Source organism: Hydractinia symbiolongicarpus, chromosome 12 (genome assembly GCF_029227915.1).
Source record: "Hydractinia symbiolongicarpus strain clone_291-10 chromosome 12, HSymV2.1, whole genome shotgun sequence".
Classification (NCBI taxonomy): Eukaryota; Metazoa; Cnidaria; class Hydrozoa; order Anthoathecata; family Hydractiniidae; genus Hydractinia; species Hydractinia symbiolongicarpus.
This window is the reverse complement of record NC_079886.1, coordinates 20,338,739-20,366,396: the sequence shown is the minus strand read 5'-3', so window position 1 is coordinate 20,366,396 and position 27,658 is coordinate 20,338,739. Positions and strand designations below refer to the sequence as shown.

At 32.3% G+C, this 27,658-nt stretch overlaps 1 protein-coding gene across 4 annotated transcripts; it reads right to left on the bottom strand.

Annotated features, from left to right (window-relative positions):
* Window positions 1-1,289: 1,289 nt before the first annotated feature.
* Window positions 1,290-25,943, bottom strand: LOC130621962 (protein mono-ADP-ribosyltransferase TIPARP-like). Of its 4 annotated transcripts, none has more exons than XM_057437350.1 (11): window positions 25,877-25,943; window positions 22,656-22,735; window positions 19,542-19,580; window positions 17,936-18,207; window positions 16,348-16,409; window positions 16,098-16,138; window positions 14,375-14,452; window positions 14,211-14,296; window positions 9,811-10,017; window positions 9,298-9,547; window positions 1,290-2,200 (listed from the first exon to the last, which is right to left on the bottom strand). In XM_057437350.1, the coding sequence occupies exons 2-11, from the start codon at window positions 22,689-22,691 to the stop codon at window positions 2,030-2,032; spliced, it is 1,242 nt and encodes a 413-aa protein (XP_057293333.1). In that variant the 5' UTR covers window positions 22,692-22,735; window positions 25,877-25,943; the 3' UTR covers window positions 1,290-2,029. The 4 variants fall into 4 exon arrangements, with proteins under 4 accessions (XP_057293333.1, XP_057293331.1, XP_057293332.1 ...); XM_057437348.1 differs by lacking the exon at window positions 25,877-25,943 and adding an exon at window positions 25,592-25,782; XM_057437349.1 differs by lacking the exon at window positions 25,877-25,943 and adding an exon at window positions 25,633-25,774.
* Between the last annotated feature and the right edge of the window lie 1,715 nt (window positions 25,944-27,658).

Here is a 27,658-nt window from a genome sequence, read left to right as displayed (position 1 = left end):
AAGGTAAATAAAAGTTATTTAACATATTTTCTGCGTTTTACGGGGATCGCTTAAAAAAGTTGCCAAAAATTGCCCGAAAATCCGGTTTTTACCGATTTTCGGGGGCAATCCGACAAAATCGGGAAATCGGATTAATCACGTGTCCAAATTTTGCAAAATGATTCTTAATAAAACAAAGTTGTGTTGCAAGTTTCAAGTTCTAAGGATAATCCTGACAGAAGTTATTAAGTTTTCCCCATTATAAGGATTTCATAGGGATTTTTAGGGGTAGTTTCGAGTAATAGCCAATATTAAAGCCTCTGAAAGGTATGGGACCTAAAAATTTGGCATGCATGTGTCTAGTAGATAAATATTGAAACTCAGTAAGTTTCAGAGCCCTATAACGTAGCGATAAGGAGTTATTAAAAAAAACTCTCAGGGGGCGGAATTCCCCCCGGACCGAATAGGGTTAAGAAAGAGCTATTAAAAATAATCTTAAATTGTTTTCTTGATACGCTGCGCAATTTGCATAAATTTGCAGATAATCAACTGCACCATTATTACCGACTGGTACTCCGTTATACTGAAGTGATACATCTTACCTGAGCTACGACGAATAAAACTAGCTATATTAAGATCAACACGAGACTTATAATATTGCAAAGTAGATGAGAGTACCAACAAGTATCGAATAACTGACACTCCCTTTCAAAGAAGAATAGTGTTATCAGAAAAGAAGGACTATCAATTCCGAGAAACAAGGCTAATTAATTTAAACCAACAAAATTGTAATTATTGCGTCTTTTAAGTCTTAATTTTTGGAATTGAGAGAATATTCCAAAGATGTCTTTAATCAGAGAAAATGTTGCGATTTTGTAAAATAGCGAAAAAAGGAAAAACATCAAATCTTTATGGTGGAAGTTTATCTTGAAAAAACTGCCCAGTTTCAAACACCGAGAAATTTTACAATTTCTAACTTCGCAAAAGTTTCTTCAAATTATTTTTGGAATCTCGAAATTTTCTTTGACCAAAGTACACGGAATGCGGACAAACTAAAAGAAACCCCTAACCCCATTCGAGCCGGGAGGGGTGGGGTGGCAGATTCCACCCCTTCTGACGGTTTTTTTAATAACTCCTTTATGCTGCATAGCTATGATACTTACTGAGATTCAATATTTATCTATCAGACACCTGCATGCCTGCACTTGATTAATCCGATTGGATTTTCGGGCAATTTTCGGCAACTTTTTATGTGATCTATGTAAAAATCGGAAATTATGTTAAATAACTTCGAAAAACCCTGGACCGAATAGGTTTATAGTATAAAGTAGTATTATATAATTAAACAATGTGCAATTTACAATTACATAATTTAAAAATTTATATTGTGCAAATTATGATTACACACAACTAGCCACTGTCACAAAAACAACTTTAAACTACTAGCATAAAAATTCATGCGTTACATTTCTGCCCGAAAAAACTGCAGTGGGAAGATTCTCATAGCTGAGTGGCTAGGTATAATAACACGCAAAATGTCATAAAAAATTATAACTAAAGGGTATTAAAGAATTTAACTAAACAAAAAACTAGACAACAAGGATTTATTTTGTCAAAATTATATGCAAAATAACGTTTCGATTAAAATTTTTTTTCTGCAAAATGCGAGAAAGTCAGCCAATTACCCTCGGCTTTTGTATCTATCCTTTAACCAAGAAAGCAACGAATTCACTGTCATTTTTACATTAGTCAACTCAGTCGGCTAAAGAAGGCTGGATTAAGCAATCACACCGCACAAGAAGTATAGCATCTTTAAAAGAAGCAGAAATAGAACGCAAACTTAAATGAAAAATTAAAAAACAAATAAATAAAAATATGCATTTCACATTTAAAGAGAAGGGCGTGCTTTTAAAAACTGTAGTAAAAACTAAAATATTTAATCGCTGCAAGGCAACCATTTTGAACAAAATGCATCTGCTATTAAAGGTATGTTTCGTTCAAAGAAAATTTCGTAACTTATTGCGATTCTCAACATCGAAGTATATAAAAACTAATATAAAAAACGGAACCAAGAATTTCTTTTATATGTTACCAAGTATCTTGGGTAGAACTGGTCTCGCTCAAATACAACATATATCGTTGGATTGCTCATATTGTCGACACAACTGTCATAGAGGCGATGCCTTTCCTTTTCTGGCGGTCTTTTATAAGAAGATGAGCCCTAAAATGTTTAACTAAAAACTTTAAAACTACAATACTTTAAAAAAAATTGCAACAAAATTAACAATATTTACACACAATAAAATTCTGTTTTAAGAACTAACATTCAAAGTTAACAACGACGCCAGGATAAAAGAACTGTATGAAAGGTTAAAGAAAAAACTTAGTGTACAAATCAATATTGTGTTAGATAGAAATAAATGAGACGAAATGTTTTTATTTCATGCATTTAAAGGTAGGAAGTAACACAATATTTAAAAACTGACGATTGTGAGAACATAATGGGTAAAACAAATTGCATTTTGCATTTTAAGGCAAAAGAGCTGAAAACTACCAAACACTAAAAATCCAACTTAAGGGGAATATATAGTCATATAAAAGAAGATGGCCAGGATTTAATGTTTACACAAGAATAAAGGAATACACAGAATGTAATAAACGGGAAACTCTTAGCCTACGAGAGAGCTTTGAACTTTATATTTATGCTAAAACAGCTTTTCGCAAATGAACTAGACATTTTAGAATCCATGTAATGTATAAGTTTTGTGCATATAAAATATTAAATCGATCTAAAAAATGGTGTCTACTTCATTGTATCATGACAAATTTGAAAATTTATACGCACTTATCACATGGTTAAAGTTTTTCTCGCATTGTGATTGGCTGATTGATCACTGTGACTAATCTACACGGAATATATGCTATATTTTTATTTTCTACCGAGAAACGAGTGCAATTTTTAAATCTCCTCATAAAAAACATAATTTCATTTCATTAATTATTTCCAGACTCTTGAGAGTGAAGTGAGAAGGAGCTCGACCGGCAAGTCAGTATAGCAATATCCGTCAAAGAGACAAGATGACAGCCCACTAGTGGCGAACGAAAACAATGTTTAACCCATATATATCAAACATAAGTATTACTTTTTACCTTTATTTTTAGAAAAAATGAATACAACAGACGAGAAAATCCCTGCTCTATGTAGTATTTGTGGTAATTTGAAAATTAATTTTTTATTTCTTTTTTATACCACCTGTTGACAGATGTGTGACAACAGGTGTGACGTCATATCAAAACATTTTATATACTCGTGGAGCTTATTAAGTTTGGTGAAATGTCAGAAGATTTTAGCCCACAATATGGCGTACTTGAAAAGTTATCACAAAAAAAGTGAGAGGGGCCTGAATTAAATTCTAAGGCTAAGAAAGCACACTAAAATTTTGACCTCTTCTCAACAAAAAGCAAGTGCATCCACTGCTCCTCCTAAAGTAATCTCAGCTCCTCGTGTGAGCCTAAACAATTTTCCTCTGAGAGAAAATGATGCCCCTCAGGATGAAGAATGCTTGCTTCTCAGCCAGGCATATGAAGAGGAACTAGAACTCTATACATCTCAGAATGGGGAGGAGTTCCAAGCTAGTTAATGAGAGCCTGAACAGTCTCAGAGGGATGACGAACTCTGGCAAATGTTGTCCAGTATGCAAAAAGGGTCAGACGTAAAAATTGCTCAAATTTGGAGAAGCCTCACAAGTGCTTTCTGTGCATCAATTTCCATAGCCAATGAGATCCTTAGTTCTGAAAATATGAATAGGAAAAGTCTGATCCAAAAAACCTGCTGACCTGATTGCCTTTTTAGGCCATGTAAATACTGAACTGTGCAAAAAGCAAAAAACTCTTTGTATTGAGAGAAGAGTATAAGGACCCAACTACGGTGTCTACTGAGGTTACACAAAAGCCTAGTTAGTGACAACTTGCCTGAGCACATTAAAGAATTGAAAATGAGGAATAAATTAAAGCACGGACTAACATATACAAACCGTTATAGAAACAAGAAGCTATACTATAGAAATAACGGCTCACAAAACAGATAATATAACAGAAATAGTGGTCCTTTTTTAGGGAAAGGCCGGAAGGGGATGTCCTCTTCCAACAACAGCAGCAATAACACCACTACAGGAAACGAATCAGGTTTGTAAAGATTTTTTAGAATATTGTGATTTTTGAGTACAATGTTTTCAAGGTAGACAGATCCCCGAAAATTCCCTCAGTGGAAATCCATAACATGTGACGAAAGTATGCTCAATATCATCAAGGCACATCTAAGACAAAGAGGACATAACTTATTTGGCTGCATTGGTAAATTCTTTATTGCAAATATAACGCAGCATTTGTGTTTTCAATCCTTCTATGAAACTGTCATATTTCTTTACTCACTTGGATTTATAGTACATCCAGTCAAATCACAAATCATTCCCATATAAAAAATTGAATTTTTGGGATATGTTATTAACTCCGTTAATATGAAAATTACCCTAACTGAAAGAAGGACTAAAGCTATAAAACTGTCCATAAATTCTATCTGACGTGTTTTTGTTGTTTCAAGTTGTGAAGAAGACAGGAAGGTGCCGCCATTTTTACTAATGTCTTTTTCTGTTTACAAAAATGGTGTGATTACACAGAAAAAACAAGGTTTGTCATATTACTTATTTATTCTGTAACTTTGAACTTTCCTAAATTGACTATAGCTAGCTAGCTAGCTAGCTTAGTCAGAATTATATATATTGCTACCTCCAGCTAGCTAGCTATAAACTCTTCATGTATGTAGTTCTTAGATCACTGCAAATTATGTAGCTTAATTGTTTTGGGTCAAATCCTGCCTCTGTACAAAAGAGTAGCTTAATTAGAAAAGCAGTTTAGCTAGTATTCTCTTTTGTTAGGATGCAGATATACAAGCAACATCTCAAAATAATTTGAACTAATCTGATTTATATACTCCATATATAAAAAGCTTTTAGATAAAAGAAACTTTGAACGTTTTTAAACTATGGCTACCTAGCTATAATCTTCTCAGTTTTGCATATACAAGATTATTGCGTATAAAGCCAGTCAAGGAAACTAGATATGTTTTTAAGAGTATTAACTTCCTAGTATATTTTTTTACCAAATACAGCTATACTTGTTGTAGTTTTTTGATGTGTAAGATATTGGCACAGCTATGATCCACTTTCATCTGTAAAAGATAAAAAGTCCTCAATATCTTTCTTTCTGAGCAAGGAACGTTAAGTTGATTAAGTACAAATGCTAGAGTATATGAATCCTCTTACTGTAAAAAACATATTTCTGAAAGTGTTCTGAAGAGCCTAATGTGTTTTAGGTAACATCGTTCTACTCACAGAAATCGACTAACTGTCGAAAAAAATAGGAATAATTTGCTCCAAATTATTTAGATTTGTGGACAAGGGACAATGTTGGCACTATACATTATCAATTATTTTTTATTTTTACGTATTCACCTGCAAATTTTTCTTGTTTTCGAGGATATTTGCATGAATTAACAGCAAATTTTGATAAATCAACACTATTATCCTCAAGAAAGCCCTTAACAACTATATTTCCAGTATATGTATGTTTCCACGTATATGATTTTTAAGCCCAATGAAAGTAATTTATCTGCAAGAAGAAATAAATCAATATGTGACACAAGTTATTTTGCTGTTTGAAATTGCACAATAAAATAAATGGAAATGTGTTCAGCCCAAATTTTAACAGATATATACATGAAGATATACCTTCTACCAATATCCATTCCTAACACTTCTTCAAATAGACCATGATGTTTGAAATTTAATTTGTTTGGATCTAAACTATGTCGTTTTTTCTTGATTGGTTTGTCATCTCTGTTTTGATTTGGTTAGAAACAACTCCTTGATATATTTTGTGTAAAATAATCTTTACAATTTTACTTTTTTTGCTATTTTTTTGTAATAATTTACACAAGAACTTTATTTCATGACATTTTTTTATTTTGTGTTGTTACTTCATCATGATTGACTTAACTCCTTGTGATAATGCATAATTTCGTTTTTACGGATTATAATTTTAATTTTTACGTATAACTATGCATATATTTTTTAAATTTTTATTTAAAAAATGTAACATTAAAATAATACAAATCAAGAAAAACCATTGCCTGACTGGACATTTGTTGCAAGTTAATGATTAAAATTAAAAAATATATACCTATCATTCTTTTATTTGAATTTTTCCCTTCTTTTACTATTTTACTTTTTCTTTTTAACAAAAATGCATTAAGTTCCTTGGAATTTCTCTCAAAATGAATTTTATAGATACAATAAGAGAAATCGCTATTAACGCAAGTCACAGTGATAATGACTTATATTTCTCATTCCATTTAATGCTTCAGCCCGCATCATAAAAGCGTTTGCTATGATATTATTTTTTGTTTTTACATAATGGTCTTTATTCCCCGCAGTTTTTGCGCGTCTTTTTTTATATATGACGGGGAAAAAATCCTACACCGTCATGAAAATGACGTCAAAGTACCTAAAAATGACGTCAAAGTACCGAAAATGACGAAAAATCAATAAAATCGCCGTATTTTACAGTTTGCACTATTTGGGGGTATGTGGCGTTATCGGAAATTTTTTTAATTCACAGATAATATAGCGACGACCTAAAAAAAACCGTTTACAGTTAATCGCTTAGTTATTCATATGGACTTTTCTAAATTAATAAAATGAGCAAAATCACCAAAGCGAGGCTATACCGACGAAAATACAACCAAAAACATTTAAACAGTTTTTTTCAAAAATCGATCCTTCCCTTGAAAGAATGAAATAAACCAGGAGGTTTTACTACAACTCAGGTTGGTGCGCCTTGGTATAATAACTTTTTGGAGTCTGTCCGTAAGTTTCCCGAGGAGTTAGTCAATTTGGAGCACAATAATACCGAAAATGACTAAATAATAGCCCTGAAGGATAATCAGGGTGAATTTGATGCCAATATTTCTGCAGAGGGTATGACTGATTTGCAGTGATGGCTGACACCCTAGAAAATTGGATTCATGTTCCGCCAATATCGGACGAAATATTTACTATTGCCTCTGATTTGGCATGGGGAGGAGTATTCATGAAAAATCAGATAGGTGACTCCTGGACCAAAAATGAGGCTTTATTCCACATAAATATCAAGGAGATGTCTGCTATTCACCTTACAGCAAAATCCTTTATATAGCAGTTACAAGGCAAACAAAAAAATTAATTGTGATAACATAACGGCTATTGGTGCTATCAATAAGATGGTAGCAGCAAAAGTCTACCGTGTGACCTTCTTTGCCATAAAATTTGGAACCTGTGTAAAAAATATGACATCTGGATAACTTGTGCATATATTCCTGGTGCTAATAAAAGAAAATTCAAAAAACTGCTAAAAGAAAAGTTAATGGAAACTCAACTGCAATATTTCTCTAAACATAACTAAAACTATAATTAATTTTTACCTGATATCGATTGCTTTGCAACTAGGTTAAACAATCAATTACAAAAATACAATTTGTTTAAACCTGACCCAGATGCAATATTTATCAATGCTTTTTCTGTAAATTGGCACCAAAATAATTTTTATATTTTTCTACCTTTCAGTCTTCCTCTAAAAATTACAAACAGACAAATCCAAAGCAATTCTGATTGCTCAAAATGGCCAACACAGCCATGGTATTCAACAATGGTAAGAATAATGGTCAAGGACCCAATTTTTATATCGTAAGCACAAAACAACCTGATACTAATTTCATCTCCAGACTCCCTTCACCCCTTGTGGAAAAAAAACTGACTCTTGTAGCATGTCTGGTGTCAGGGAAAAATATTAAAAACAAGGCCTTGACAACACAGCTATAAACCTACTAATGTCTAGCTGGAGGACTGGAACAAAAAAACAAGATAGGCCATTTCTTAAAAAATGGAAAAGTTATACATCAGAAAACAACATTGATTACCTTCAACCATCTATACCGAATGCACTTCGTTATCTGTCCTTATTTTGTGAAGCAGGAAACACTGCATGTAGTGCATTATCATCAATATTGCAGTTTGATTCTTGCCCTTTCGGACAACTACAAATTGTAAAAATATATATGAAGGGTGTCTTTGAAAAAAACCAGTATTTCCAACAAAATTGTTCTATGGGATGTTTCATCGTATTCAACTATTTCCGATCTCTACCACATCCAAAGAAATTTAGAGCTAACTCTTTTGGAACCAAAGCTGACACTCCTCATCACGCTAGTTCCTAGGGTCCAAACTGTACATGCCATTGATATAAATGATTAATAAACTTAAAGGATACGTTAGTTATACCTATTACAGTAAAACTAAAACAAACACGACCTTCCAAGCAGATGTCCCCCTTACAATTTACAGCATTTAAGGAAGCTAAATTGTTTGTCCTTTAAAATCTTAACTGTTATTTGATGAGAACACCCGAGCTTAGGGCCTCGTTAAAGCTGTTTGTAAGCTTAATTAAACCATATAACTCTGTTTCAAGGGACACAATACTGGTATTAATACGAACGTTTTTACTCCACATTTGTCTAGATCTGCTGCTACCTAAAATACTTGATTATGCTGCATGGCCGAAAGAAAAGTGTTATCGAATATCTGTTACCGATGTTAATTACGCCTTATAAAATTTCTGTTACCGAAGTTACCGGACTTACACCGTTGTTGCTGGCGAACATAGAACGATAATTGTTAAACTGTTACTATAACCTTGTAAATGGTGAAATATTTTGAATGTAAATAAAGGATTCACATTAAGAAGAAAGGACTTGTCTTACTATCTATATCTTATTAACATATTCCACTAAAGCTAGTTACTCACTGTCGGTCAACTTTGAAATCTCATCTCACTCTTAGGAGTCTGGGAATAATTTATGAAATAAAATTTCCCCCAAAACGAGACTCACCAAAGTTGAAATTTGTTGATAATTTTATGAGTAAATTATTTTCAAGACGGAGTGCTAACCAAAATGGTTGGTTTGCCCACCTCTATTGTCATCCATCGTTGCCTTGACCGTACAGTGAGCTGCCAGCGCTGTGAATCCTGATTCGCAGGCGCGCTCTTTCTCACTTCTCATCCATCTTGAGAATAATTTAGTCATAAAATTAACAACAACCTTAAGGTAAGTCTCGTTTGTTGAGGAAATATTTGTTTGTGATATAAGAGTTAATATCTCAACTAAATACGTTGCACCAGTTTCTATTCTCCTCTAAGGTGATGAAATACTTAAATACATTTACCTACCGTGCAATAATCACCTACCAATACATCAACCAAAAACATGGAACTTTCGTTTTTATTGTTGACATCAACGTATGAATCACTGTAGCTTGCTTGTTTAGCAAAATACGATCCTTCACCATAAGCTCCCTTTTTGCATAATCTCCAGTCAAAGTTTTGACAGACGATATGATTAACGGCCGAATGCTTTGTACCATGCCATAGTTGCATTTCATTAAGATTAGAAGTTCTTTCCTTCATCAATCTTTTTTGGCTAAATTAGAACCAAAAAAGTTTCCAAAACGAACTATATGCCAAGTGAGCTTTTACAAACCTTTACGAAGAGTGTTATTTATGCCAACAAAACGAAGGTCTACATAACGCGAACTAGAGAAAATAATACGTTAAAGGCCACTCCAAAATGTAACAAAAGAATATGATCTATAATATTTCTTTTGCCTTCACGCAAGTTGAGATCACGTCTTTTATTCAGCATCAGGAACGGGACACCTCTGCCATAAAAACAAATCTACTTACCATTCATACTTATCGAAAATTTCTTTATTGCATATCTCTTGGATGGCAACAACTTTTTCTGTCATAGTTTCCTTAAATTTTGTTTCAATCATTCTTCCCTTTTCGGGATTAACTTCTATCAAAACATGCTCAAATGAAAGGAGAGTGGACGGCCAATGTGGAGGGTAGCGCTCGTTAGATGAAAGCATCGAATCAGGTGGCAATATCCTAAGAAAGCAAATGTAAGAGTATTTCGTAAATGCTGGTTACGTTGTCGTCGCATTAAAGATAACGAAGCTAATTATATAGGACTAGCTGGGTGATCCATAGTCATTCGAAAAAGTTCCTGTAAGAAGTCCCAAATTAAACCGCAACTTCGGTTTAAATAAAAACACAGACTGTTGTCACTCCGTGTAGCTAAACCTTGGTATTTTTGTGTTAACCATAAAAACACAAACAAATAAAATAAATAAAATGTATTTATAAAAAACAAAAATGACTACCACCGCATTAGATCGTCCCTCAAACGCCTTGGATGGAACTTTATGTTGCTCTTAAAATATTGAGGTTTTTAATTAAATCAAATCCCTGCTTGGTTTGCTAACTTCGCGGCACGTTCAAAGAAGTTATCGCTACTCCGGTACTATTTTGACGCGTGGGAAGACAGAAGACGTATTATTAGCCTGTATTGTGTGGAGCATGAAACGCTGATTAAATTTATGTATAGGATTGCGGCTTTCGTCTTCGGTTAGGGAGATTTAAGAGTTTAAAAAAGACAATGCTGTGTCTATCCTTTTTATAAATGTTTGTATTGTGCTCCTAATGTTGTCGTGTTATGGTTAATGGTTTATTTAATAAAAATTCTTGTAATAAGGGTGATTTTGCATAGATGCAAAACCTTTAGAGGGTCAGACCTCCACATTTTACTACTGTTTGTCATTAGACAATCATTATCATCACAGCCAACTGTTTTGTCACCTCACAATCGTCTATTGTAAAGACCTTGAAACTCAGATTAAAATAATGTATGTGAGCATGTGCATTTTGAAAAAAGTTACGCAGAAAAATTTTCCTGACGTCAGCAAGAACCCGTCAATACACAAAGAGTTTTTGGAAATTTGTTTAAACATTGCCCTTATTGTGTAGAGCTCGAAACGCTGATGTACAAAATGTAACTTTTGACGAATGGTTAAGGAGGTGTAAAAATTTTACCAAAAGCACAAAAAAATTTTCTTTGGAAATTGTATACCCGTTGCTTTCATCGTATAGATCTTGAATTGCTGATAAAGAAAATGTGTATGATTATGTACTTTTGACAAACGGATGCAGAGATATTGTGGTTTAAAGACTTTTTGATGACGTCATAAATCTGCCCATTCCGAAACGGATTTGGGGACCCAAGTTTGGGAAAGTTACCCAAACTGGTACCAGGCGGTGAAAAATGACTGACTAAAATTACATCACCTCGTTCACATGTTTTTTAGCCTCAAAGTTTTGAGTGCACTGTAACGTCTTTATTAATATAAATTAGGATATTGACGTTAAAGTAGTGATATTAACGTCGCGCGGTAACGTCAGAACATTTGAGACAAAAATTTTTCGGCTACATCAAGGGAAAATGAACACATCTACTTCGCCTGTTACAGACAGACAGACACGCAGACACAGTCTTTGTATTAATAGAGATGAAATAATTTTCAGCAGAAAAAAGAAATACTGCATACGCAAATTAAACAATGCTTTTGTACACCTGGGTCGCATTGTAGAAGCGGCGTAGCTATGTGCTGGATGACTTATGTGACATTAAATACTTTGCTTTTAGACATACGAAATGTAAATGTTCGGTAAGGCTTCGAAAAACATGCTCATCTCTAAGACCAGTGCTTTTTGCATGATTTAGAACTTTAATTCGATAAAATTTTGAATTTACTCAACTACTCTTTAAGCAAGATAAACTGAAGGGCTAGCTAGCTCACAAAAACCGCAATTCTATTTAACCTCTATAAGGCAATAAGAAGCTTATAAGTGACTTTTTGTGAGTAAAGTTTTATCAATCATTAGTCACTTTCCCCTGCATTTTCAACATCAGGTGTGTTCATTACCATTAAATTTTCTTTATCCAACAAAGGACATGAAAATATTACCAAAAACATTATTATTATTATCATTAATTTTATTGTTTTTACAGTTTATAGCTAATAGCAAATATAAATAATATATTTGATCCTACCTCTTTCAAAAGTATATAGTCAAAACAACATTCTTCTTGGATTGTCAATACTGCTCTGTTCCTTAAACTCGATAAAGGGCCTCTCTATAGTTTTTTTAGTATGCATCAGTTTTTAGGTGATAGGTTTCGTATTTTTCATTCATTAGTAATATATAGTTTTTTACAAAACCATAATATTGTTGTTTTTTGTGTGTTTTCAATAAACTTCAACTAGCATATAAAATTTCATTTTATATGCTAGTTATAAACAGCATACAAAATACTAATTGTTTTAAAAAAATACAATAATTAAACTTACTAGTCGTTAGCCAGTGCAAAAATCCATAGGAAAACAAATAATAATTGGTAAATCAGAATACCATTTTTTAGCCATGTTTAACGAACCAGTTTTGAAAGAAATGTGTCAACTTCATCTAACTTCAGCACTTTCAGAATTTTTCTGAAACTTTAGAGACTGCAAATTACGTAGAAATAGGGTAAATCCACACTTAATTTTAAATGCTACACCATTAGTCAGAATAAATCCCACATTGAACTTTAAAAATTAATAACAACTCTAATGCTTCGTCAAAATTATCGTATTTTTAGGCTTGAAAAATATTTTTTAAATATATAGTGGTTAAATAAACCACAGGTTTATGTATATGGACAAAGACGAGCAAATTTGCATGATTGTCATTCTTTTGATAAACGCTATTGTACAACAATATGTTTCCTCACACCTCATAACATACATTCAGTATAACATCACAAAGAAATAGAATGTCGAGTAGATAGCTAATGTGTCAACTCCAATTTTGATGCAGCTACATCTTGTGGTTTTTTTGCATGAATATCCATGTAAATTCAGTTCAAGTAAAACACCAATATAGTTGGATTTGTTAACTTCACTGTACATTACAAAAATTATTTTATTTTTTATACTTAAAATTTCTTTTCGCAGAGCAAAATGGCATCATTCCTTAAATCATCCACCCTTCTTTAAATTACTCAATAGTTAGCCTACTTTGATAACCATGAATACAAAACCAGCTGCAGTGTTATTACGAGTTCAAATTCTTAGATCGCTTCTTCGAGATGTTGTCAACAAAGTTTATGGCGATTTTTCTCGGTTTTGTGAACACAGTTGCCGCAAACCACCTTGCGACAAACGCCAGTAATCTCATCTTTCAATTTTAAATGTCCATGAGAAAAAAGTGCAGTGCACTAGAACTATATATGCTTTCCTCTTTATTTTTTTAGTTCCGTTTCATGAGTTTCAACTCATGCGCTTCTTTTGCCATGTTTTTATTCTCCTAAGAACTGAAATAGGTTTTTTTTAAGATACGCGTCGTATTTAACAAGGAAAGGCTGAGCCGGCGGATACACAATATTTCCACGCTGGCACTATTGTAGTTTTGGCCTTTTTTATGTTTTTAACTAATACGCCTTATGTTATAAGATGTTCTATTTAGTTGCATTGTATTTTACTACTCAGTTAAGCGAATACGGCTTTTACAGAGATTACTATAATGGTATTTCGGATTGAACTTTCCAGCTTATTGACTATTGTGGAGAGGAGGACTCAAAAAAGAAAGTCTTTTTGGCCATATTAGCTTGACACAATATTATCTAAAGGTCTAAATGAGAGGATTGTGTCAGTATAAATTCCCATAGGCTTATTGGTTATTGAAAAGTTCGGTGTGTTTAGCAATCATTTTGTTACCACTTTATCACATTCCTGAGAAACATAGGCCTCCTTTAAATAACGGACTGAAAGCCTCTAGGAAACTTTTCTTATTTTCTTAATTCTATTTTATTCCGTCACCAATTGGTCACTTTATCACTTTTACTGATTTTTTAAGCGAACCTTGTTAATAGATTTTCAGTTTCCTAAAAAACGTATACGTTGTTATACGAAATACAGCTTTTTATAAAAATATTTTTTCATTTCGGGAAAATATCTAAATGCTCACACATTATTTATTTTCCCACGATCTATATATGACTGCTATTTTAATATGGTCCTAACGTCTAGTCTAACTTACTTTTTGGGCTAAGTTGTATGTTAAGGCCTGGGCAATTCCTGTAGTAATTTTTATGTCTAATGTACTTATGCATTGAAGAAGTTCCAAATGGCTCAGCAGGAATAGGGTTGAAGAATATCTGCATTCTTTTAAAACATAATATATAATTAAATAATTGTGCTCACGTAAGTTCTTTGTTTTCCTCACTTCTCTTGTCCAGGATCTTCCTCGAATCGTCATTTTCGGTGAATGATTCCGAAGTAGCAGGAGGCTAAAACCACACATACTTGACGTTACATAAAACAAAATGACATTTTAAGTTTTAAGAAGAAAGGTAAAGTGTACACACCTTCACAGGCGTTTGCGCTGGATCAAACTTTTGTAATAATTCTGGAGTTGCTTTGTGTGTCATCATTATATTTTTTAACTATAATAAAAGAGTTTCACTTGAGCAAAAGTAAACCAATCTGACATAAAATCTACTATATATTTTTTGGTGGAAATTTTAATAAAATATAACTTAATGCAACTAAAAAAGATATAATTTATACTGTTAATGCGCATCAGGTGATTATTTAGTGTGGGCGCTTATTAAAAAATCTAGTTTTTGACTTTGGTCGCAAAATATAAAAACAGAAGATATATTATATGTAACAGGTATTCTGACCTTGATCCCAATAACATCATTTTTGATGACGGTCACTTATTTTAATGATATTAGTAAAAAAAAAGTTTTTCAGAAATTTAAATGTTCATGTCATTAAACTCAGTACATGGTTAGAATATGACATTGATTGATAATAGAAGAAAAAAAAATAATGACGTCATTTAGATTAGAAATTACGTCATTTTTCTGGATCGATATATTCTTCAAATCTGGTCTGATTTTTTTCCCTTGGACCCACATATCTCCTTAGCAACACCTTTGTAAGCACCTGATAACACCTGTCATTAGTAATAAAAAGTGGCAGTTACTCTATAGGAGCACTTATTTAAAAGTTATAAAAACGGGTGGGCACTTATTCGAGAGCGGTTGCATCATGTCAATACCTGTCATTAGTAATAAACGCTGGCACTTACTCTAGATGGGCGCCAATTTAGGAGTTCTAAAAACGGGTGGGCACTTATTCGAGAGCAGTTGTATCATGTCAACACCTGTCATTACTAATAAACGCTAGCACTTACTCTGTCATTACAAATAAATGCTTTATTGAGTATTTCATATCTATTTTATGTAACTATGTTTACAAACAGTTTTCTGTTAACCCCTACATCCCAACCTTTAACCCTATTCGGTCCAAGGCTTTTCAAACATACTATGACCGGGGGAGGGGGTTAAAGTTATTAAGGCCCCCCCCCTTAATAACTTTTCATACGGTTGTTCAAGTTGAATCACACTTGGCACACTTATAGCACATCATAAGAGGAACAAAATGGCAGCAATAAACATTTGCTTGGGTCACCACATTTTCTGTGACGTCATCAGAAGCTGGAAATTTGTTGAAAATGCCATTATCTGCTTAAAATTTAAGTACTTTTGTTTCAGAGCGAATTTTTGCATTCTGTTTGAAGTTTCTGACAGCTAAATAGCTAAGTTATTCAACATATTTTGCGATTTTTACGTGGATCGCATAAAAAATTGCCAAAAATTACCCGAAAATCCGGTTTTTCTGATTTTCGGGTAAAATTCGACAAAACCGGGAAATCGGGTTAATCACGTGTCCAAAATATGCAAAATGATTCTTCTTAATAAAACAAAGTTTAGTTGCAAGTTTCAAGTTCTAAGGATAATCCTAACAGGAGTTATTAAATTTTCCCCATTATAAGGATTTCATAGAGATTTTTAGGGGTAGTTTCGAGTAATGGCCAATAACAAAGCCTCTGAAAGGTATGGGACCTAAACATTTGGTATGTAGGTGTCTAATGGATAAATATTAAAATTCAGTAACTTTCATAGCCATATAACATAGCAATAAGGATTTATTAAAAAAAACCTGAGGGAGGCGAATCCCGCCCCTCCCCCCGGACCGATAGGTTTAAATGCATTGCAAAGTGTTGAATAATTTACTCACAATTTCTATTCTTTCCTTGTGTTTGTTTCCTAGTTTCTTGGCTACAACAAAACAACAGAGATTTTAATGCAAACTAATGTATAAATTACACATTGTCAAAGCTGTCGCTATAGTAAGAAACACTTATAAACTAAAATGAGCAAAACGTCTTCTAGCACTGAGATCTAAGCATTGCTATCACAAATTATAGCCATCGAATGAAGGCGCAGGATGATAACATTGCAATTAGGAAAACACAAAGTAAACTTACTATACGTAGATCTGAGATTATCAAAGACGAAAGAAATCGGACCTAATTTAAGAATATATTCCCTAAAAAAAATATAAAAATTCCTAAATTTTTTCCCAGAAAGATTTGAGTCCAAAAAAATCATTTTAAACGATATCCAAGTTTATTATGAGATTTATTAGAAATATATATACAAAATGCAAAGTTAGAAAGTATTTAGAATTTGCAATAACAAATAATCCTTAACCAATGTAAGAAACTGAAATCACAAAACTTAATGTCTTAAAATTCAATGTTTTGCATCAAATAATCAGCCCTCGAAATTAGCGTCGGCAATTGCAATCGCAACTGCTGTCGTGGTTTCATTTCGCGACGGCAAAAAACTGCCGAAGCTAATCTTTGTTGCGCTTTCATTTTCCGGTAGAAAAGTGGGGGACGTTTTGAATCGTGAACCCCAAACCCGATGATTCGAGCGTCTACGTATAGCCACTCTCTCAATTTTTACTTCCTTTTCTACATGTCCGAAATAGTATGCATGACTATACTGTCACTTTTATATTTATTGTTTATTTTTCAGGTCATCACTAGCAAATAGGCAAAAATATGCTCCGTTTTCAAATTACAGAAAATCTTTAACCACATGGCTTAAATGAAACTTCAAAATTCATTCGAAAAGTTTAACTACATTTTAACAAAATTTATACAGAAATTATTTTTTAACGCACGTATGTTTCTTTTTTAATATTGTTTGAATAACACTTCCGGCATAAAGAAAATCTATTAAATTCGGACCTGCTATGGTTTCCAATTGTTTTGTAAAAGGAAGAAATTATCTACAATTAAATCCATGATAAAATCTCTGTTCCGCCTGTAAGTGCAGTTTTGCAGACTTGATTCATCCGTGCTCTGTCGGCGTTCACCTCCGCATTAGTTAAGAACCGCATGGCTGGATTTCTTGTGTAAGACCTGGTTGCCACCGACGAAGGGGCCAGGCAAAAGAGATTTATGTCTACGTAGTTCTTTTAACTAAGTCAGTAGTCTTTTAACTAAGTCAGGTTGGCTATGAATATACTTGCTCGTGGATTAAGAGGACCAGGACTATTCAATAATTCTGAGACTAAAAGTTTTCCACCAATACTAAAATCTATCAGACGTTTTGTCCGAAGAAATGTAGCGGAAATTTTGTCTGACGAATATCGAAAAATTATTTCGAGGGCTGCCATCGCACGCTACAAAATGGATTTTATAGGTTGATTTTGAAAACTTTATTTTTAGGCGTGCGATTAATCACACGCCTCTCCTGAAAAAGACTGATATTTAAAGGGTAAGTAAGACTAACAAAGCTTAAAAAAATAATATTTTCAAAATTGCCGACGCTTCACTGTCTCGCGTCGGCAAATTATTGCTGAGAAATTGCCGCTGTAAACGACTATGTCGTCGCCAATTTATTACCGACGGGTTTTGGGGCTAATCTCGAGGGCTGCAAATATGTTTGTCAAACATCAATAATTTATCAAACAGGTAAACACATACTTTTGGCTATTTTGTTTCCAAATAAAAGCTTGGTAAGCTAACATAACCTTAATAATAACCTAATTATAAGACTTACAAAAGAATGAAACCTAAGAAACCTAAAAGAACCAATTCAAACAATCTCATTTGCAACTTTTCTTCACAGCGTTGTCTTGGCGAACCATGACGACTAAAAAAACGATCAAAAAAGGAATCCCATTTATCTGGCAACAAATGGCATTCTTCTGGCGAATACAATTTGTATAGGATAACAGCCATCAAACACAAAGACCCAGTTGATAGCAGAATAGAAGCACGTCGTTCATTTTGGGACGATTTTTGTAGCCTTGATTCAAGATCTTTTATGTCCTAAATGTTTAAAAAGAAGCTGGTTGAACTTTAGTAAATAGCAAACGACACGACACAAAATATCACATACATAAAGTTGAAACAATCGTCTCAAAAATTACCAAAATTTTAAACAATTGCTAACAATTTTTTAAGGGAAGAACAAGTGATAATTAATAGTACTAGTCGTTTGCCCGTGGAAAAATCCACCGTCCTTTTTATACCGCATCGCGTGCGTCTCGCTACTTGCGCAGCTAAGCTAACATTTTGCGTGACAGACAGACGTATACGGGTATTATAATATAGATTAAAAAATGTATATTTGCAATTTCTCAGTATGAACGGACTTGGGTAAACATGAGCTAAACAACGTTTTTTCACTCAAGTAAGACGCAGAGACTGATAACAGATTGATTTTCGTATTCTCTTTGAGTGTTATGGTTTCATAATACTGAATTAAAAAATCAGCCAAGATTGACAATGGACAAAAACAGAGAAAAAAAAACAAAAAAAGAGAGGAAACGGCTAAAAATATTGGGTCTGATAAAAAAAAATCGATATAGACTGTTGGTCGGCAAAAAACATTAGTCACTTGGTCAAAATTTGGTCTCATTTGACTGCACTTTCTTTTTACTGATAAGTTAACAGTATTTTCTAGTTTAAACAAAGAAAAATTTTGATGAGATTGCGCAATGGTAATTTTTAATTTCCTTCTTCTATTTTTTTGTTCTTTTCAGCCCATTTGAGAGTGAGTGAAACATTTTAACTGGTATTCGACATCGATTAGAAAATATGTTTTTCAACATGCGAAAAAATTGCTCATAGCGCAACAATGTAAAAATAAATGTTAAAAGATGGCATTTGCTCTCTATGGGGCGACATTTCTACTGCAGAAACTGCAGAAAGTACAATAACTTATATAAAATAAAATGCACTGAAATAAGAAAGGTTATTACCTGTTTTAAAAAGTCTTTTTTGAATTCTTTCAAGTAGGGAAAATAAAAACGATTTGTTAATATCATTTAAAAAGCAAGAATAAAATAGACAACAGAATAGGCAAGCGCATTTACGGTATCTCTGATTCCTTCGTTGCATTTATTTTTGACGATAACAAGAAGAAGCACATGTCTTCTTCTTAAATTAAATCTGTTTTCATTTTTACTTTTGAATGAGAAAAGAAAATTTGGGGATAAGAATTAATATGAAACAGCTGGGTTTTTTTAATTGGATTTTCTTTAACCCATCTTTTACTTACATATTCTGATAATACTGGCTCTATATAATTTGCCTATATTTAATTGGCTATACAATTTTTGCCAAAAAAAAATGCATTCAAATAATTGGGGTAAGTATACCTCATCTATTTTCTCCAACATCTCTTTTGTTGCTTCTTCCTAAATAACAACGATAGACAATACAGATTATTAAGCTTAAAGTTACCTAGAGTATAGACCTTTCCCGATTTTCCTAATTATGCAAAAATCAATTAAAGATTTTAATACTAAAAATGGTTCATATCCCTAAGTTCCTTAGCAAGGGGTAGAACAATTTGCCTAATTTCGTAAATAATTTTATTCGCTAAGTGCCTCAATTCCGAGCTGAAAGTTACGGTCAAACCCTTCATATAGCCGAGTTTCCTAACAATAACTTCATTTTCAAAATAATTATTTTCTTTAAATCTAAATAAAACCCAACCAGAATTTTATATTGCTCTGAAAACTTCATTTTTATCGTGATAATTTAGTATTCTATCTGAATATTCTTATTTGAAGAGAACAAAACCATTAAAAAAATTTGGATGACGTCATAATTATTATAATTTATGATATTCGGGAAAGGTGTATTGAGTACAAAAAAAAACAGAAAAGAAAACAGAAGACAACAGTCAGATACACTTTTAAACACGGCACTTCTTGTCCTCAGAATTTGTTTTCAAATGAGAATAATTTAGTCATTTTTCAAGTATTACCATACAGACATCTCAATGTTCCTACTACTTTTTTGTTGCAATGCTTAAAAATTAAAATACAATTACCAACACTAGTCAAGCAAACACATTCTAGTCATACTCCTGTGTCCCTCAACAATAAAATATTAGCTGACGAGTATTAGTAGTATCTGCACTTTATTTTGCTTACACAGCTGGACATAAACAACAACTGCACATAAAAACAACAAACAAACAAATTTGTCTTGGAAAATTATGTATAAATAAAATTAAGATAAAATAAAATGATTTAAATACTTTTGTAGCGCATGGAAGTGCCATGCGCTACATAAGTGCTAAGTTATATACACATTATAGACAATTCTTATTATTTAGTCGTTCGAGATTATGATACAGCGAGTGGGTCTGTTTATAATTAGGTTATTGAAAACACTATCAAGTATTTTACCCCATGTTTACTCACATAATAACACTGTGTACTGTTACAGTGTGAGTTTTGCAAAGTTTTCGCAGATTGTGGGACAACTCAATACTGACCTTCTGGTATTTATTATTTGCAACAAAGTTTATAAAGACACAAATAACCATAAATGGTTGTTTCTGACTTCCTAACATATCACTGATATTCTTGCTTAGTATTTACAGGTTTGTCACTTTTTTGAAGAATTTTAAGAATGAATAAGGTATGTGCGGGATAATTCGTAATAGAGGCAACATTTTGTATTTGTGTGATTGCAACAGGATAATTTCTGATCCAGAATTCAGAATGTCTATTGTCCCTTTGAATATAGTTTAACAAAAGAATCGTAAATAAGTCAACAAGTTTCTGCTGATGACACCAACTTTAAGATTAGGGACAGAAAATTTAGACAAATTGATTAACTTAATTAAGAGTTACAGTCAAAATATTAATACAAAGAGTTCCCTTTGTGTTTTTACGCAACCCGCTGGTGCAAAATTTTAGTTAGATGAGAGAACAATCCAGGAACCAACAATTAAATGTAGATATAGATGGAGATTTCTCAAAACAAAACAAATGCTTGTGAACTAGGGCAAAAAACATGATTTTTATCAAACCTAGTAATAATTAAGTATTGGTTAAAGTTGGAATATTTTGCTTTCTGTGTCAAGAATCTACATGTAATTACATGGTTTCATTTGCTTCTTTCTATTTTTGGTGTTTTTTTATGGCTACAACTCAAGACAAAAATTAATGAAAAAGATAGCAGAATTTCGAAGATCCTATACACACTGTAAATATGTCAAAGTTTTTAGTTAAATCAAAAATAATAAACAGTAAAGACTTTTTCTAATGTCAATCCTAGTTCTTTGAAATTATTATTACAGGTAATATTAAGGAAAATGCAGCTAACGCATTCTCAACCTTATTTGTTTGGCCTACTCCCAAGTCACCTGCTACTGATCCAGTGATTTTGTGTGGAAAATTCAAGAAATCGCCAACACACGAGCATTATCCAAAATATTACAGCTAGGGTTGTGGTTATATTTTTTATTTCAGCCTTGCAAAATTTTGATGTTATGCCCGCAATTGCTAAGAAGTTGCTACATATATATTTTAGCTACTTTTCTCTTATAATAATAAAAAAACACAAGTAACAAGTGTTCATTTTCCTTCAAAGAAACATATAAAAGTATATCTTTTTCCATACACAAGGGTACGACGTCGATTTTTAAATAAAAAATTTGTAAATGAAAATTTTTTTAAAGAAAAGCTTGCAAATGAATTATACAGATATAAGTCTCATTTATTTCCATAACTCATTCATTTTTGTTTGTACACAAGTCTCTCATTGATAACAGTTATATCTAATATATAGTTATATATTTACTGTGTAAATGTAAATGTAAATGCAGTTACATGCACCTGATATCTGTAATCTTGTGTAAGCATATAATCTACTTTCTCTTTCAGATCAAATTTTATTCGAACTTCAAAGTTAATGCTCCAGTTCAAAATTAGAGTAATTTATTGAAAAAAAGAAATAGAACACCATAATAATAGCTGTGTGGTTTATTAAGTTTTTAAAAAGTGTTAGGCAGATCGACAAAAATTTGAAATTAAACAATTTCTGCAGAATTTACTTTTATAATGAAGGTTTGCAATGACCTACGAAATTGAAAGGTTAGCATGTATGACTTTTAGAAAACTAACATGATAATAAAATTCTGATTAATGATCAGTGGACCCTATAAAATAAAACCACAAGGATATCAACACAGTGTGGATAACTTTTATAATGAAGGTCTGCACTGAATGTGATCATGATTCTATTATAGACATTATCTTTCACTGCCTGGGTAAGATTGACTAGTTATAAGAATGGCTTTTCTCACTTTTTTTTAACATTTCAGATCTGGCATCATTTCCCGAGCATGAATGATTAGTAGGCGATGCTTCAGAAAGATCCTTTTTCCAAAGCAAAGTGAGATTATTTTCTCTTACTGCGTAACAAGAGTCAAGGTCTATATTTTCCTTTTTTATTTAAAACACCAAACTTACAATAAGAGTTGGAACAGCAGACAATGACAAATCCATTTCTTCTTGTACCAGTCCTTTCTACCATTCGTAAACAATAATATCTAAACAATTAATGTTTATGTCTACATATGTCTATTGAATGTACATACAAAAAACAGGCCCTCCACCCTTTTTAAATTAAAACTTACAATAATTTTTGAGGATTTTTTAGGAGGGACAGGTTTTAGAATAATTTTAGAAAAACCTAGACATAAAAAACAAAGAATAAAAAATAATCCAAGTATAACAAGGGTAAGTTCTTTACCCATCATTTTGAGTTGGAAAGATTTAAAAGTTATAAAGAACAAAATATATCTATCTGGCATTCAAGACAAAAGAAGGAAAGAAAAATCTTTGCAGTTATAACACAATGAGCAAACTAACATTAAAGTTAATCAGTAACTCAAAAAATGCTGATTTCTGTCAACAGAAGTCACATTTGCAATTGAGCAATAAAAAGCAGTGGTTAGCACTTTAATTTCTTTTAAACCCCACACTATTAAGATCTAAACACCCCAACCTCAATTTAAAGTCATGAATACTTTAGAACATTGAAAAATAACATTACTTATAAGCGGTAGAGGAATATTTAAAAAGTTATTTATTTTCTTGTTTACATATTTCACAAGCCCTTAGTGAAATATAAGAGAACTAAAAAACAAAACATTATGACAATAATTTTCAAGAAAAAGTGCAATAACTAGCTTATCACTTAGTCAAATTGACAAAACTGAAATAAAAGATTGGTGTGAGATTCCATGTAAGTTTCCAAACAGTGACAACGTTTTAAAGTGACAAACAAGATTAAAGATTTTATAAGTGTTATGCTTTAGGCGCAGCGTGGACAGTCACGACGGGGTTAACAACAACGGGTGTGAAACACAAAAGAAGCTAGAAATCATAAAAAGTATGTTCCTGTGAGGTGTGTAAAAAAGGAAATGGAATCAAAGGAGAGAAGCTCTGGATGTGATTGGGATAATAAGTTAATACGGAGAACACTAGCAGGAGAAAAGCTCTGGATGTAGTGGAGAAGAGCGAATTTATATTGGTAACATGCATGTGAGTTTGAGACAGGATCTTCTTTCTAGCTCAGCATCCTCACCCAATTATATCAAATAACCCTTTGTTTACTCGTGACTTCATGTTTTCATTGGGAACGACAGCAATCAATATGTTAAAATAATGAAATATTTATGGTTGCATGGTGGTGGCTGTGATGATAAGTTGAAATATATAAAGTTTTTTGTAACTGAGAGCACATCAAAAAACTTTAATTTAAAGACTTTAGAAGATGTTTCAACTTCAAGTTGAAGCAACTTCAGTTGCGTCAACTAGTTGAATCTTTTAATTTAAATATCCTTGCAATGAACATTGAATCTATTTATTTATATATTTATTAAATATGTTGTGAACTGCAAAAAGGCAAAAGCACAAGCTGATTTGTCATATTTTTTTTTTAAAAAAAAGTTTCCCCCAGGTCTGATTTAAATTTTTTGAAACCAGTAATTGAGATTGTATGAAAGCAAAAAAGGGTCAACTTAAAAAAGATAAATAAGAAAAAGGTATTTACAAATCCAAAATTATATTTTAAAGCAAGAAATATATTTGAAAAACCACTTCAGACCATGTTCCACAATCAGAAAAAAGGGTAAAAGCATATACATATTAATACAAACATAAACGCTGTCCAATATGTAATATTGAGAAAGCAATTTTGAAAGTGACGTTTTCTGCATATATTTACTGTTGAAGTAAAAAGCAAAACAGATTTTAAGACTTTAAAGGAGCAAAAAAGTCCTTTAACTCGTGATATTTTTAGCAATTAAGAAAAGATAAGAGATAATTAACATTTATTTTATATTAACATAACATTTCATTACGGCAAGTCTTTCTAAAAAGTTTTGACACAGAATTCCCAACTTTTTATTTGTTTGTGATTTTACCCTAAAATAAAAAACAATTGAATTTTTGTGCATTTTTTTAGTATTTTTCATACAAATGTGTAACCAGCAGAAAATATGTTAAGTAACTTTTATTTGAAAACTTGAGTGGGTGAGAATGAGAATATGACTTATAGATGTATATATTTCTGTTTAAGGCTTGGCTATAGGAAAAAATATCGATTTCTTTACAAAAAAATAGAAAATAGATAGTACAAATGGTACAAAATGTTTTTTTTTTAAATGCATTTAAGTTTATGTCCCAAAAGATAAGAAAAAATACTGCTTGCTATGTGACAAAGATCAAAATGTTTCCCCCCACATAATCAACTGGGTATCAATTTTTACTACTCAATTATGTGAACGAACGCATGCAACAAAACTAGATATTCAAAAAACCTGTTAGCTAATATTCTTTACCGTAGTGGCAAATTATTTATGCATAAGCACAAGATTTCTGTTAGAAACTTTAATGATTTTTTCCCAGTGTAAATGTTTTAAGAAAGTATTTTTAAGCATTTCAAAACTCTAAATGCTTTGCGTGGAGATAAATGTTTGATGTGAAAACAATGTTTTTTTGTTTCATGAGTTTAAGCATATCGTCAGATATAACGAGTGTTCGGACGATCATAGGTAAAAAAAAATAATTAAAAAAATAAAGAAGGAAAATTACAAAGTGCAAGTACAATGATAAACTCGACCAGTTAAGTCTTAGATTTAAAGTCTAGGGGTTTTGCTTCTCTAAAGAGTGTGCTCTCAAAAAACTACATGTCTCAAAAGGTAAAAAAAATTGTTAAGAACAAACTTAAAATAGTTTTTAGATCAGTGTTTTGTGTTCCTGAAAAAGCAAACAGCAAACATGAGTACCTAGAAGTTTTGTAAATGGGATCTCATTTGTCTTATTTGTATAAAAATATACACATAAGTTTATCAAAATATTAAAACACTTTAAAGTATTACACTATTTTGTATACTCACGCCTTTACAGATTTTACGTCTGCACAATATTCCAAACGTACGTTTTTATTATTAAGACTTTGTAGTTCACATCAACAATTAACATCACAAATGTCAATGCGATAAAAAACAGGCAGCCAAATAGGATTTTATATGTCAGTATTTGTTCCAACCTACATATCCTGTTATGGTATTGTGAATTATATATATTAATTGAAAATAACACTAAAAATACTAATAAAAGCATTAGCAAAGCTCCTAATTAAAAAAGCATCTTTTTTGCATTATCAGTAATATAACTTTAACCTTCCTCGTTTCAAATATGTGGATGTAGTTTCACTTTCCCCTTTTTACTGCCATGTTCTAATCTGGCCATACGAATCTTCTTTTTATCATAAATGTCGCGCAATATTTAGTAGGCAAGGTAACCAGACGATAAGCTATACCCCAGGACTACTTTTTTACGCTTGTTTATCAGCAACACTTGTTATCATACACGGCCATTTTGGTTTTAAAAATGAATTCTGAATATAACGAACGTTAAAAATAAAATTGTCTCGACAAATCGAATTAGACATTTTCAAAAAAAAAAAAAAGAAAGAAAAGAAAAAATCGTATTTTTGTTTAACATCTTTAACTGTTTGAATTCATGGATGATGAACAAAAGTCAGATCTTGCCGACAGGAGAAACGAAAACGAAAATGTGTAAATGCAGTGTCTCGTTAAGGATTCGATAAAGGCTTCAAAATCATGCCAAAACCATCATTCTTGAACTATCAAAACAAATGCAAATGGAAAAACCCAGAGACCGCTGAAAAAAAGGAGGAAAAACTGAGGACTGCAAAAATCTTCAACTACTCTCAAAGTGACTAAAAGAGAGATTAGATCTTACTTGCATCCTAAACGTTGCATAAAAACAGTTCGTACATTAGTGTGTAAAACTGTTTCTGCTCCCTCCTGGCAAATCGTCAAAGAACTTTATCTGTGAAAAGACGTGACTTACTAACAAATGGATTAACGACACAGCTTTAAAAGCAATCATGGGGATGCCATCACTCCTGTTGCAAACTCGTACTTCTAAAGCCAGCGATCACGGTGCAGCCCTTTTCTGACTATTAAACTATGGGACAATGAAAACATCTGCGATTTGTTACATAACCCAGTGGGCACACAGCAAATTCTGGTCGCGACGTCGCAATGTGAAATTGAACGGCTAATATTTTTCTAAAATGTATATCTAAAATGATTTCTAAACTGATGCAGCACCCATCTGTTTTATGCAACCTAAAGAAACTCCGTAACCAGTATTCAAAAAAAGTTTAAAAAAAAGCTGACTCTTTTAGATCATGCAATAACTCACAGCTCAACCTTGTACTTATTTCCTTAGCGCTTAGTCTTTTTTTAACGGTCAGATATTGGAAATCACCTAAAAATTTTTATATTTTGTAAACAGAATAACTCCTAAGAACAGGCCGGGGAATGCTCAGAATACTCCTGTATGAGTCATAGAATTTACTTTTTAAAAATGGGTGCTTACCTTGTTTAACTCTATATCAGCTTCTGATAAGTATGTATGCTTTATGACTCTTTAACATCTCAGTCGTTCTTATAAAATGGTTTGTAACAAACGATGGTTGGTTTTACCATTGTGATATAAATGCATAATACACGCCCTAACTTAGGAAATTTAAGGGTGCTTTAGTAAAAATTAAGTTATTCACGTGAAATTTGCAATAAAATGCTTTAGGCCAATCTGATAGTATTAGCGTCCACCATATTTTATTGCGTTAGAATTCGCGTGGAATAAATTTAAACTTATTTGTTCCAACGAGGGCTAATAACTCCCCTTTTACCAGCTTTTTTCTTTAAATACTTTTATTTTGCTCCATTTCATTGCAATAATCGTTAGTACATTTGAGTATATTTATCAATAAGCCACCTGCCTGCCAAATTTTTAAGTGGCACATCTCCAAGAGCACAAAATCACCGGGTATCAGTTGGTAATCGAAATTACCAATTTAAATTCCTACAAAATCTTTATAATGATATAAATTATTTCTCAGGATAATGATAACTTTATTTAAAGGA